Genomic DNA, 13,120 nt, shown 5'->3' with positions numbered 1-13,120 from the left:
CAGCCTGAGCCTATGAAAAAAATTGGTGGATCAAAGGATAGTCATATGTTCAGCTTTAGAAGGTAATGCTTAACATTTTCCCCCAGGTGTCTGTATCATTTTATGTTCCCACCAGCTGGGTAGGAGTCCTGTTTGCTTCATAGTCTTACCAATATTTCATGCAGAGCTATTTTAAATGAGAAAATGAAAGGCACAGTTCTAAGCAATGTTGAAGATTTGACAGGATTTAAGCAGTTCAAAGAATTCACGTATGTACTAATGTTTATGTTTTACTTCACAGAAAATAGATGCACAAGCTATTGAAGAATTCTACGGGTTGACGTCAGATATCTCAAAGAACTCTGAGTCTGGTTACATCCTTTTCTATCAGTCTCGGGACTGAAGGGAACCGTGATGAAGAGATACTTTCTGCCTCATTTCTTCTCTGGTTATTTTGGAAAGGATCAAGCACTGATTTTTCAAGAAAAGAGAAATGCAGGAAGCTCAGGGGGCAGTAGCACACTTTGCACACAATCAAGCAAAGACTTTGGATTCACAAGCTCTTCCTGTCATGGTAGTTGATTGATTTGCTCAGGTATCATGCTGCCTTTGCAGTTCCATACAACATGGAAGTGATACCAGAGATACCAGCTCCTCTTGTAAAACAGCCTTCCAGTAATTGACATGCATTTTCTCTTTATTAATTGCACCAATCATGATTGGAACTCCTTGGGGTGCAGTAGAAAGAATAGGGATTTGTGCTAGGTTGTACTGATAATTTAAGGAGATAATGTCGAACACACTGCGTATGTTTGCCTGTGTTGAATATGTATAGAAAGAGTATTTGGTGGTCTTTTGAAGCATAAACCAGAAATACATTTGGGCCCAACACTTGCAGTTGCCTTCCTGATGTAAAAAAACCCTAACAGATAACTAGTATCCAGTGTCAGGAAGACAAATATGTTTTGCTTCTCTGAAGAAGCTTATAATAATATACAGTATATGTATATGTAGGGAACAACTGGTCAAAAGTGGCTTTTTGTTTTCCCAAGGGGAATGACTGGCTTTGTAATTATAATTTTTTTCCTTATTTATTTTACTTAAAACTGGTGGAGTCTAAGTATTGTATGAAGTGCCCATTCATTATTCTGTCAGTAAATTTGAGCATATTTTTATTAGTTTTTGTCATTTGAACTAGTCCTTTTGTTCGTTTCCATTTTTAAGGTGAATTTTTAACTCTATTTTAAATTGTAAGATATTTTAAGAAAAACTGCAATGAAAGGAGGTAAATATTCTTTTTCAGGAGGAACTGATATCTCTGGCTAAATAGTTGTCCTTTTGTTATAGTTTATAAGTCAGTTATTTTATTCAGCTTTAATTTCAGTAAAGTAAAAAACTATAGAAAGAGTCCCGATAGTTGTTGAAATGGTGAAAGGGTTGGGTGCAGTCATGGTGGTACACCAGTTTGTGGAATTCTGAAATACTCTAATGATTCAATTGAGGCCGCATTTGGAAAATTCATGTCATAACAGTTCGTTGCTTTCAAACGTCATTCTTTTCCCTGGAAAGAAGTAATCCATCATAACCCCAGCAGAGTGCGTAGCTAGCTGTAAAAAGAAAACCCTTTGAAGATTACATTTTAATGAAGTAGACCAGGAATGCACGAAGCAGGTCCTTGTATTTTCTCCTCACCTTTACAAATCTTACTGGAAGTGTGTTCAGAAATTAAACCTTGTGTTTGGTCAGACTTCATTCTGTTGGGAGTTTTCAGAAGTAATATATCTAATGTAAAAAGGTCTGTAAACCATCGCAGCTGCAGCTTTTCCATGCATCAGTAAGTTGTCTGACAGTGGCTGAATGTAACTTGCAGAAAATAATTGACTGTATATTCAAAATAATAGCAATCAGGCCTTGGACGTTCTTTATGAAAGTCTTTTCAGGAAGAGATCTTTTTTTTTTTAAATTGCTGTAATTTTCTAAACTTACTAATACTGTTGAATATGAAAAACAACAAAAATGTTTTTATCTGCTGCTATTATTAACGTTTATTATCTGTATCTTTTAGCTCAGGAAATGACTTCACCTATTCATTCTGTGAACAGATCTTTAACAGGGTCACTTAGCTGATCGGGCTCTTTAAACAGATGTGCTGGAGAAAATTATGACCTATTTTGACAAATTGCTCTTTAAGATATAATTTCTAATGCCTTATTCTGGCCAGAAGGGTTTCCTATAAATTGTGTAGCCTGCCTGATCTACCAGCATTGCACAGAGAATCACAACCAAGAATGTAGCAAGGCCATAGCAGTGGAAGTGGATAAATTTTTTTTGAGGGCTGAAACCAAATTGTCTTGGAATTTAAAGCTGTGTTTCTGCAGCGTTCAGTATAGAGAAGAGGAATAAAATGAAGCTGAATCAGTTTTTGCTTGAGTTAGGCCACAGCATGTGTAAGAGAGCTAGATGAAGTCATTTGCATAAAAGTACAGCATTGGAATACTATATTGTGTTTGTTTTTACATTTTCATTTTAAAAACACATACAGTAAAAGCCAAGGTTCAATTTCATATTGAAGCAACTCACAGCATTTCTGTTAAGGTCCATGCTAGTCACACACTGTTCACATCTGCACCAGATTTAATGGTAGGATTCTTCAGGGGAGGGACTGTGGTGATGGTTCTCAGATTATTTTTTACTCTTAGTGCAGCTGCATCTACATAAAATGTTTTAAAGCTTATCAGAAACTCACTATACTTTAAAAACACATAGGGTTAGTGTTGGGGAAAAAGTGCAGAGAGAGTGACAAAGGTGACCGGTACAGAAAGCACCATAAGGTTGTCTGTTACAGGTTGACTGTGATTGAAATGAGGGGGGGTTTCAGTTGTAAATGGTGGCCGATTGCTGTCTATGTATATGTTTGTTGGGATGGCTGTCCCATATTTTGTATATTGGAATAAAAATTTCTATAAATTATCGTAACTGAAAGTAAATATTCTAAATTAAGTTTCACTTCCAAGTCCCATGGCTTCTGTCTTAGAAAATTCCTTTAGAAGATTGCTTGAGACAGGAGCCATGAGACTTTAGGGAAAGGAAAAAAAAGGAAATGTGTAATATATGGGTCTTGTTGCTCTAACCATCAGTATAGGGTTTTTTTCTTTCCTTGATGGCAGTAGAAAGACCTCACTTTCATAACATACTACTCTTGACACTTTCTTTAAAGATACTCTTCATTCAAGATTCTCTCATGAGGTATTCAACTGGGAGCTGGGAGGCTAAGGCGCTCAGGTTCTGGCTCTTCAGTGAATTTAACTGTGTGACCTTGGGCAAGTCACCTAACCTCTCTGTGCTTCAGTCTCCCTATCTTGTAAAATGGGAGTAATACCTACCTCACAGGGTTGTTGTGGGGATTAATTAGATATAACATGTGTAAAGCATCTAAAGTTCTTGAAGAAGGCGCTATATGAATACAAAATAATATCTATTAAAGTTGGTTTATTTGTGCTTGTGGGCTTTTAAGTGTGTTTTTTCCCTGTTGCCTCAAAATGTACTTACAAATTAGAAGTATACACTTTGGAAATTCTCATACTGCTTTTGCTCGAAAGCTAACTACTTTTGTATATGAAGAACAGAGCAGCTTTATATTCCCAGAACAGCTTCCCACATGTACCTGCTGCATTCAGTCAGCATGCAGTGTGCAGCTGTCTTTATGTAGTGATGTGGTCTTTCCAAACTTCCAAATTAAAAAATTTAAATGTAGAGTCATAGAGTCTTAGAGGGCAAAATACCTGCTAAGTCACTATTTCTAGCACTCATCTTTCCTTCTGGTACAGTAATTGGTCCTGTAAGACCTGTAACGTGATTAGTTAGCCTGCACTTGAGTACTTGAAGCCTGTGGCATTGTTGAGTAACTGAAATAGTGATTTATCTTGCCATTTTATGTAATCCACCCTTCATCCTCTTTGGGAACCATGTCCTGGAATCACTCTTGCTTATTCATAGCTCTGAAAGCATGTACTTAGAATAAACACGGTAGCAGGTGAACCAGACAGTGGGAACCTAAGGTTGCATTCTCTTTTCTAAATATCCGTATCTCACTTCATACTGAACTTTGAGGAAATGAAATTCTCTATATTCAAGCAAGTTTTCATGAACTTTTGAAATGCTGAAACTGCCTGTCCCTTTTTTCAAGTCCTCCTTTTTTACCTGGTACTCGTACATGTTACGGTAAAGCTCTTCCACCTCTTCATCCATGTGCCCCTGTGATGCCCTCCTACCCTTTCACCTCCAGAGCTGCCAAAGGAAAAACTGGGTCACCTCTGGGTTGGTAGTGTGATAGGCCCTATACTCAGTGCTTAATTTTTTTTAAAAAATATTAATCCAATGACAACCTCTGAGGTAGTGATAATCCTCATTTTACAAAAGAGGAAACTAAGGCTCTCCAAAGGCCAAGTAATTTTCCCAAAGTCACTCAGCTGGAAAGTCGCAGATCCAGGCTTCAGATAGGTATGACTTCCTTGCCAAGCTCTTAACCATGGCTGTCATCAAAATATTTTTTGTTGCGGAAAATACACATAAAACTTACCATTTTAATTAACCATTTTTAAGTGTACAACTGACACTAAATACATTCACAATGTGCAACCATCACCACTAACCATTTCCAGAATGTTTCATCTTTCCAAACAGGAGCTCTGTACCCGTGAAACACCTTAACTCCCCTTTTCCCCAGCCTCTGCTAACTCCTTTTCTACTTTCTAGCTCTATGAATCTGGCTGCTCCAGGCACCTCATGTAAGTGGAATCACACAAATATTTGTCCTTTTGTCTGGTTCATGTTGCTTAGTGTGTTTTTCAGGATTCATCCATGCTGCAGCATGCATCAAATCTTCCTTGTTAAGACAATAATATTCCATTGTTTGTATATACCACATTTTGTTTATCCATTCATCTCTTGATGGATGTTTGGGTTGTTCCCACTATTTGGCTTCTGTGAGTAATGCCACTCAGAAGATGAGCGTACAAGTCTTGAGTTTCTGATTCCGGTTCTTTGAGTTACGTACTGAGAATTGCTGGATCATACGGTAATTACATATTTAACTTTTTGAGAAACTGCCAAAGGCTGTTTTCCACAAAGGCTACACTATTTCACATTCCCACTGGCAAAGCATCAGGATTCCAGTGTCTGTATCCTTGTCAACACTTATTTTCTGGGTTGTTTTTTTTTTTTCGGTGATGGTGGTGATGGTGGGCATCCTGATGAAGTGATGTTGAACATTATTTCATGTGTTACTGGCCATTGAATATTTTCTTTGGAGAAATGACTTAACTTCTTTGTCCATTTTTTAGAATTGGGTTGCTTACTTTTAAAAATCAAATTGTTTATTTGTAGAGGTTCTTTATGAGTTCTAGATATTAATGGCTTTTCAGATATGTGAATTTCATATTCTCCCATTCTGTAAGTTGTCTTCACCCTCTTATAGATCATACCCTTTGATGAACAAAAGCTTTTAATTTTGGTGCAGTTCTGTTTATTTTTCCTTTCGTTCCCTATGCCTTTGGTGTCATATCTAAGTAATCATCACTGAATCCAGGATCATGAAGTTTTTTTCTCTGTATTTTCTTCTAAAAGTTTTGTAGTTCTAGCTCTTACATTGAGTCTTTGATCTATGCTGAGTTAGTTTTTGTATAAGGCATAGATAAGGCTTCAGCCTCATTGTTGTGCATGCAGATATCCAGTGTTCCTAGTACCACTTGTAAAAAAGACTGTTCTTTCACCATTGAATGATCTTGGGACCCTTGTCAAAAATCGACCACATACACAAGGGTTTATTTCTGGGCTCTCGTCTGTTCCATTGGTTAATATGTCTATGCTTATGCCAGTAACACACTTTATAATACTGTATCTTTGTAGTAAGTTTTGAAATAAGGAAGTCTGAGTCTTTCAACGTTGCTATTTTTCAAGATTGTTTTGGCTATTCAGTGTCCCTTGAGATTCTATGTGAATTTTAGGATGGACTTTTTGAATTTATGCAGAAATTACTGTTGGGATTTTAATAGGAATTGCATCAAATCTGTAGATTGCTTTGGGTGATAATTGACATTCTAACTATCAAGTCTTCCAGTCTATGAACATGGATGTCTTCCCATTTATTTGTGTCATCTTTAATTTCTTTTATAGTTTTCAGTGTAGATATCTTTCACCTTCTTGGTTGTTTCTAAGATCTTACTATTTCTTATACTTTTGTAAATGGGATTGTTTTCTTAATTTTCTTTGGATTGTTCATTGTCAGTTGTGTAGAGATGCAGTTGGTTTTTGTGTATTGATTTTGTACCCTGCATCTTTGCTGAATTTATTCTAACATTGTTGGGTGGAATCTTTAGGGTTTTCCACATACAAGATCATGGCATCTGAAAACATAATTTTGCTTCATCTTTTCCAAATTTGAATACCTTTAATTTATTTATCTTGCCTCATTGCTCTGGCTAGAACTTCTAATACTACACTGAATAAATGGTGAAAGCAGACATGCTTGCCTTGTTCCTGATCTTAGAGGAAAAGCTTTCAGTCTTTCATCATGGAGTATAATATAAGGGATATTTGTCTGTAGTTTTCTTGCAGTTGTCTTTGTCTGGCTTTGGTATCAGGATAATGTGGGCCTTATAGAATGAGTTAAGAAGTGTTCCCCTTTTCAACTTTTTGAAAGAAGTTGAGAATATCAAAAGACTTCTAAGAACAACCATTATTTGTATGCTCAGTGTAGGCATTATTAAGAAAGCTGAAGGCATAGTCTGCCCTTGAGGAATTTGTCATATGAAGGGGAATCAAAGGAAACAGGTGGCTAAGAAAAGCTGTATACTTAAAAAACACATCCACAACTATACAAAACAGGTGGGGAACTGCAGGCTAGAAAGGTATTGACATTCACAGAGATGTGGTCAGATTGCTGGGCCCAAAGAGAGAAAATCTGGAAATCAAAAATTGTCAAAGAGACTGGGAAAACTAAAAGTAATAGGAATTTAAGAACATCATGATACTGTTTGCTAATAGAATTTATAAACCTGCTTCAAAATACTGAGTCTTCTCCCCTAGTTTCTCTAAGGAAAGGCTCTAACTTACCCAGGAATTCCTACTCCAGCAGCCACTGTGGACCCCTGATTCCTGACTGTACAAGCTCATACTATTCTGCATCATATGCCACTTACTATAATTGGCCTTAATAACTGATTACTTTCTTAGATTTCCTCATCTGTTGTCAATGATTTGCCCTGTAATTAAACTCTAATGTAAATCAGACTTAAAATTTCATACCTCCTGTTTTTAAAAAAGCAAAACTCCCATTTAAGATAAAAGGAAATGGTCCCACTGTATGTATTGGGTGGGTCATTCCCAAATCTGGGTGGTTAGAATCACTGGGGGTATTTTACAAAGATTTCCTGAGATCCATCCCCAAAGATTTTGTGTCACTGGAGATGAGAAAAGCTCCCAGATGATTCTAATCATCCAGGTTTAGTCTTCCCTGGGTTAAGACTCACCTGAAATTCTATGTTTCCATACAGTCACTGCTGACCTAGAGGTGACCTGTGGGGAGTGGAACGTGTCTTCATATATAACAATGGTTGCCATCTGGAGGATGTTTTGCTTCTAGGGCTGAGTTTGGATGGAGAGGTGGAAAGGGCAGGGAGGCCACATGAAGGAAAAGCTCTCCGGTTGTCCAGCAGTGAGAGGAGCTGACATGCTAAGAAACAAAGTGCCCAGCTCATGTCAGTTGATTGTATGCGGGTTCCTAGACTGGTAGAAGTTTGTGGCAACCAACTTATCAGACGAGGCAGCAAAGATGGGAACAGCCAGCCATGTCTGCTGTTCCAGGGCTCATACTAAGTTCCACCTCACACTGCCCTTTGTCTTTTAAAGCAGTCTGACATAGAGTGCTGTCATTTACCACAGGAAGAATTTAGCTTGCCACTGGTCATTAGGATGTATCCTGTCGCCAGTCCCTGGCTGGCAAAGAGGGAGGTGGGTTGAGTAGAACACACCAGTCTCAAGATTTTGAGAAGCAGCAGTTGAGTTTATGCCTTCAGCGTGATCAGGCAGGATGGCCTGGGATGAATCTACACTGCATGAACAAAGCACTTTCCACCATCTCTCAAAGTGCTTTACTTTGAAGAACATTCTGGTTCTTTAGATTTAGGAACCTCTGATTGCAGCCAACTTAAGAGAAGACATATTAAAAAGTAATGAGGGTTGACCTCACCTTGCTTGACTGAGCAATACTTAACATGGTTGTGTAATACTTGCCCAATACATTCTGGAGGTATAGGTTGGGTCATTTATAAGTCAGATTGCAGAAGAATAAAATAGAACTTTGATTTTACTATAAGTGGCCATGTTATAGATGTTCTATCCACTGCAAGGCCCAAAAGCAAGATAGTTAATATGCTGTCTGTGCACATTTGGGGATGATAAATGCAATCATCTGTTGTGTTGCTTTGAACCCATTTCCTGAAACTGGTTTGCTGGTAGCATTTCAAGTAAAAACCATTTTCCAAATGTATTTATTTTAGGCTGCAAAAATGAATGTTTTCTTGGCTGGACCTTTACTGGCCAGTTTTTTTAAACCTGTCAGTTTTACACTTATTTTAAGGAAAAAAATGACAAAATGACCCCAAATTGCATGTCAGTGGATGAGATTATCAGATGTAATGAAGCTTCAGAAAGTACAACTACAGGTAAGCATCTTGCCTGTTTTCCCTGTATTATATATATTTATCATTCAAAAAATGTCACTTGTACTCTGTTCAACAGATATATTTTTTAAATTGCTATTCTGAACATAGAGTGTGGGCAGTGTAGGGCCTGGATTTCTATACATCATATATACTCTATAGGTTTCTATATATTAGCTATTGGTTGAAACTTTTGAAATTACACTGAAGGTAAAGTTAGAAAGTGAGACAAGGTTTATGATCTATGCCAAAGCAGGCAGGGGAGATTTGTCCTTTTAAAAAATCCTGGGCTGTGGTATGGAGAGGGTTTGGAAGGCGCCAGAGTGGTGTGCTGAGGCCTAAGGGTGACAGGACTTGGCAATGGGCTGACTGGCAAGGGACTAGGGAGAGGCATGTCAACAGGAGAGCTAGGGAAGCCTTCTGCTGAGGGCCCAGGAAGAGGCATGGGGGTTAGATCGTAGTATTCCATGCCATGCATGTAACTTGGTTTGTTTACTAACATTTGCTTTTACTAAACTGACATTGCCTGGCAGTTTGGAGAGGTCTAGCCATGTTGGTGTTTGAAGCATTGCAATTCACATGCACAGGATGTTCCTTTTAGCCTCTCACGCTTGCCACAAGAGCAGAGCTTTCACAGAATTTGAGATAAGGCGTTGAAATGGCTATTGCACTTCTGAAATGATGATTCTGTTTTGGTGAACTCACAGGCTCTTACAAAGTCTGCAGTGATTTTTGAAGCATTTAATAACTAAGATGGATCCAAATTATCAGCCTCATGTTAAAAAATGTTGGGTGCCTTTTGAAAGTTTTTACTGGAAATGAATTGTATCTGGCTCTGGCATAAAACAATTTCCTTTCTTCTATGGGAAGTTGGTAAATGTTAAGGACCCTGGAGAGACTTGGGTTATGGGAAAAGTGCAGTTGATGGGCACCGTGAGTGTTTTGGAGAGTTTTGTGAAGTTACTTTACTGCTGGGTAGATTCAACCCCAGTCTAAAGAAATCTGGTGAAACTCCCCTAGTACCCGGCTGCCTCTCTGTGAGATGCAGGTGTTGTAGGCAGTGGGAGGTGGGATGACTACCCTGTAGTCTCTCAGTCCCACCTGGTATGGCAGCTTGGCATAAATTTGCTACCGGTGTCTCCACAGGGATTCTCTTGTCAGACAAATCCTTGGCAATGTGTCACGTTCTCTGATGTGGGTCTCAGTGTCGTTCCCAGTACCGATCCAGATCTGAGCTGGTGACCATGTTGTAGCCATAATGTTTGTTACCTTCTCTTGAATGTCAATAATCATGCCCTCTGTGTGGAGACAGAGCCAGCCCTTCCCAGCCTCAGGGCCTTGAGCAAGTTCATAGCCACCTACGTCCACATTCCTCATTTATAAAATAGGAGGAGTAATACTATTGTGTGGGAATGTTATGTATGAATCAGAGTTGAGATACATGTAAGATACGCCTCATGTAGCTTGGGGCAACAGTTCCTTAAACGGTGTTGTCTAGAAACTTAGGCTAAAATCCTATACTAATTCCTTAAGTATTTGTTGAATAGGTATTAATGCGAAAAGCATCGTATTAGTATGGGATATACAGATGACTAAGACACAATTTGTGTTTTTTGTGGAGCTTAAAATGTAGAAAATAAGTTTTTAAAGAGCAAGACAAGAATAACTCAAATGTCCTTTGGATTTGGGAGTTACCAGAGGTACCCTGAAACGATTTAGAGGCGGACCACCTCCATATGCCAGTCCCACCACTTGTGCTTGAGGGCCTCGCTTACAAAACATTTAGGCAGTGGGGATTACGTTGAAAGTGCTCAGTAAGTGTTAGCAACGATACATTTATTCAGTGCATATTTATCGAGTGCCTACTGTATGCCAGTTACTGAGAGTTCAAAGTTGAATCAGACTTTGTATGTGCACTTCGGTGAAGGAAGCAGACAAATCAATAATTAATTGCCATCAGATGCACTGAGAGCCATGATGGGAGCATAAATAAGATGCTGTGGGAACACGGGAAGGGCAGCCGAATCATACTACTAGGCAGAAAGGGCTCCCGGAGGCCACACCACTGGAGCAGAGCTTTCAAGAAGTCAGGGTTAATGAGGTCAAGGGAAGGGCAGAGGGGAAAGGAAACTGGGCGTGGGCAGCACAGTGGTATGTAAAGTGTTGCATATTGGGGCGGCCGCGGTCAGTGTGGCCAGGGTAAAGAGTACACTTAGCAGTCTGAGGCAGTAAAGGTAGGGGTCTATGCCCAAGAGCCCTCATTTATCAAGCAAAGGAGTTGGATTTTCCTAATGCAGAATAGGGAATTTTGGAGGATTTTAAGTTCTCAGAATGATGTTCTGGGAATATCACCTTAGTGGCAGTGTGGAAGTGGATTTCCAGACTGGAAGAGGAAGACCAAGGAAAAGGTAGTGATTCAACTGAGAAGGCGCGCAAGCCTGGGCCAGTGGTGGTCCTGGGGACGGAGGTGGGGATGGGGTCGCAGACGCTGAGGCAGACCTGCGGGGCATGCTTGGAGGATGCCTGGGTTCAGCATGGGACGGACCCCCTCTACCCCTGGGGTGCTGTTCTGCAGGGTCCTCTGGGCCGTTTGCTCCCTTCTCTTCCCTCTCCCAGGCAGCGTCTCCACTCCCGTGGCTTCAGTTACCAGCTGATGCCAGTGACTGCCGCATCTTTACCTCTAGCCCAGACGCCTTGAGCGCCAGACCCACATTCCAGCTGTGTCTCCTGGGCAGCTCCACTCGGATGCACACACACACCTCAAACTCAACTTGCTCCAGCCCCTTCCTGCACCAGCACCTGCCTGCCCTCCTCCAGTGTGCCCTGACGCGGTCACATGCCGTCACATGCCTGTGGGCACGAGTCACAACCTGGAACTTGTCTCCATCATTTACCTTCACCCTGCAAGGCCCTGGTCTAGGCTGCCAGCACCCCGTGCCTCCTACCAGCCTTACAGCCTCAGTCTCGGTCTGTGCGAGTCCATTCTCCACCGTGGAATTTGAGGGCTGTTAAAACTGCACACATTTATTGAATAAGGGCTCAAAGACTAGCTTAAAATACTTCAGTGATTCTATGTTCCTCCAGGAAAAATCCACCCTTCAGCTCACCTTACCACATCCTCACCCATGTACACACACACACACACCATACACACCCAACCTAAGACCTCGGAGCACACCATTTTGGACAGAGAACAAGTCCCCACTTGGGATACTCTTGGTAAGTGGTACAGAGAAGAGTGAGACTTAAAGGCAGACGGACTGGTTTAAGAACTGGTTCCAGCGCTTATTAGCTATGTGCTCCTGTAGCTCAGTTTCCCCACTTGGGAATGTCATGAGATTTATATAATGCAATAAATGTACAAAAAGTCCCTGCGAAAGTTCTGGGGACATGACACCTCTGCTCATCTCCTTCATTTACTCAACAAATGTTCACAGACCTCCTGTGAAACCTTAGGCACCGCGCTAAGCATCGTATTTATCGGTAGTTTTTATGGAATAGTATTTCGGGGTTTCAGGTCGGGAGTACCCCGAGAGCACCAGAGCAGAGAGCTCACCATGTGCTTGTAAAGCTGAGTAAAATGTCAGGTTGTCAGTCTGTGTTACAAGGCTTTCTTTTGTCCCAGCACTCTGCATAATGTCCCCCAACACTGTGCATGTCATCGACCCCGACTGCCGAAGCCTCAGTGTCTGGCTCACAAAGGGATATTACTTCGTAAGCAGAGAGTGGCCTTATCAGACTTCCATGCCAGGCAGGGTTTGGATGATACAGCCTGGCCCTTCAATTTCCTAGTATTTGTTAGGAAACCAAGAGCTGGTGCGGCCCATCCTCTGATGCCTTGGTAACAGGGTGGTCAGTCCAGGGCTGGGGAGATAAAGGGGTGGCCTCTCCCCACAAGCACTTTTGGGGTGATGCCATGGATTCTTTATACCCTAGGAGTTACTTCTGCAATTAGAGGGACTCTTCCATTCCGATAATTTGTGCACATCACCCCACTGTCCCTCGCATGTGGCTGGTCACATTCTGGCACAGCAGTATGTCTCCAAAGTCGGGGTCCAAATGAGTTTAATGAGAAAGTTGCTGTTCTCTCAAGGGGTAAAATAAACAGAGAGGATGGGTTATTACATAATCAATCAGTAACGGTGGCCCCTTGATTAAAAACAAATGTAATTTAGCTCAGAATTATCCTCTAGTTTGTTCTGCAAAATTAGATTACAGAAACAAACGTGTGGGGCCTCTTGAACACAGGCCCCTGCATTACCCTCGCCTCTAGCCCCTGGAGGAACAGTCTTCCCAGCCCGGCATTTTTATGGATGGAATTTTGGAAAACATCATTAATTTGAACATTCAAATCATAGTTCCTATGATTATTAAAGGCTAAGAGATGACACAACACAATGGGAAAAGCTTGGACTTTGGAG

The 13,120-nt window shown here is 40.7% G+C and overlaps 1 protein-coding gene across 3 annotated transcripts in view; it reads left to right on the top strand.

Moving 5' to 3' along the window:
* Positions 1-3,477, top strand: part of USP12 (ubiquitin specific peptidase 12) — a 104,507-nt gene extending 101,030 nt beyond the window's left edge. For all 3 annotated transcript variants that reach the window (XM_037003912.2, XM_037003914.2, XM_073228497.1), the window contains one exon: positions 281-3,477. In XM_037003912.2, the coding sequence (XP_036859807.1) occupies positions 281-382 (102 nt within the window). In that variant the 3' untranslated portion in view covers positions 383-3,477. The remainder of the gene's footprint in view (positions 1-280) is intronic.
* Positions 3,478-13,120: the final 9,643 nt, after the last annotated feature.

Source organism: Manis javanica, chromosome 1 (genome assembly GCF_040802235.1).
Source record: "Manis javanica isolate MJ-LG chromosome 1, MJ_LKY, whole genome shotgun sequence".
Taxonomy (NCBI): Eukaryota; Metazoa; Chordata; class Mammalia; order Pholidota; family Manidae; genus Manis; species Manis javanica.
The sequence above is the reverse complement of the archived record's forward strand: the minus strand, read 5'-3'. Positions and strand labels throughout refer to the sequence as shown.